Below are 936 nucleotides of genomic sequence, written 5' to 3' on the forward strand. Positions count from 1 at the left end.
CCGCTCCAAGCATTAGACCGCTCCAAGCATTAGACCGCTCCAAGCATTAGACCGCTCCAAGCATTAGACCGCTCCAAACAGGACACACCGACACACAATAACTGCATGAAGCGCGGGAATAAAAGCAGCAGTCCGTCGGACTGGACCCGCCACCAGACCCACAGAGAGCAGGAGGACTGTGCGCGCTCCGGCTCCAGCAGAGTCATTAAACAGGAAGCCCCCCACCTGACGACCCTTTATTAGGCTACAGTCAGGTGTTTGCCACACGCGTGGCCGCCAGCTCGTGCCCAGGTCCGTCCGCGAGCGCTTGAAGAGGTCGGAGCAGCACGAGCGCTCGGAGAAAAGCGGAACGCGTGCGGCGGTGGAGCGGTGCGGCGCGTGGAGGAGAGAAGAAAACAAACCGAGGTTGTCGGAGGAAGTTGTTTCCCTTTTGATCTACAGGTAGCGCGAGCCTTTGATTTTAGCGCCTCAGTCTTTCCCCGGTGTGTCAGGCTGCTTTAACCGGACTACCGGCCGGTTCCTCCCCGGTGTGTCAGGCTGCTTTAACCGGACTACCGGCCGGCTCCTCCCCGGTGTGTCAGGCTGCTTTAACCGGACTACCGGCCGGCTCCTCCCCGGTGTGTCAGGCTGCTTTAACCGGACTACCGGCCGGTTCCTCCCCGGTGGGTCAGGCTGCTTTAACCGGACTACCGGACGGTTCCTCCCCGGTGGGTTCGGACTAACGGAGGCTTGTCAGGAGGTTGAAGCTGCCGCATTGCAACAGGCAGCAGCAGTAGCAGCTGAGGAGGAAGAGGAGGAGGAGGAAGACGTCCGGACCGTGTTTCCTGTATGGGCAGCTGAAACCGGACAGAGAATCAGACATGTCCCGAAGAAAACAGGCCAAACCTCGATCCGTGAAAGGTAAGAAACTCTGCAGCTGCCTGATGCCTTGTAGCC

The 936-nt window shown here is 59.6% G+C and overlaps 1 protein-coding gene across 1 annotated transcript in view; it reads left to right on the forward strand.

Annotated features, from left to right (window-relative positions):
- LOC106511697 (uncharacterized threonine-rich GPI-anchored glycoprotein PJ4664.02) overlaps positions 1-900 on the forward strand; it is a gene marked incomplete at both ends in the record, with an annotated part of 3,308 nt that extends 2,408 nt beyond the window's left edge. Inside the window, 2 exons of the mRNA XM_014000442.1 lie at positions 492-662; positions 764-900. Of these exons, the coding sequence (XP_013855896.1) occupies positions 492-662; positions 764-900 (308 nt within the window). The remainder of the gene's footprint in view (positions 1-491; positions 663-763) is intronic.
- Positions 901-936: the final 36 nt, after the last annotated feature.

The sequence above is a fragment of the Austrofundulus limnaeus genome, unplaced genomic scaffold (assembly GCF_001266775.1).
Source record: "Austrofundulus limnaeus strain Quisiro unplaced genomic scaffold, Austrofundulus_limnaeus-1.0 Scaffold3099, whole genome shotgun sequence".
In the NCBI taxonomy this organism is placed as follows: domain Eukaryota; kingdom Metazoa; phylum Chordata; class Actinopteri; order Cyprinodontiformes; family Rivulidae; genus Austrofundulus; species Austrofundulus limnaeus.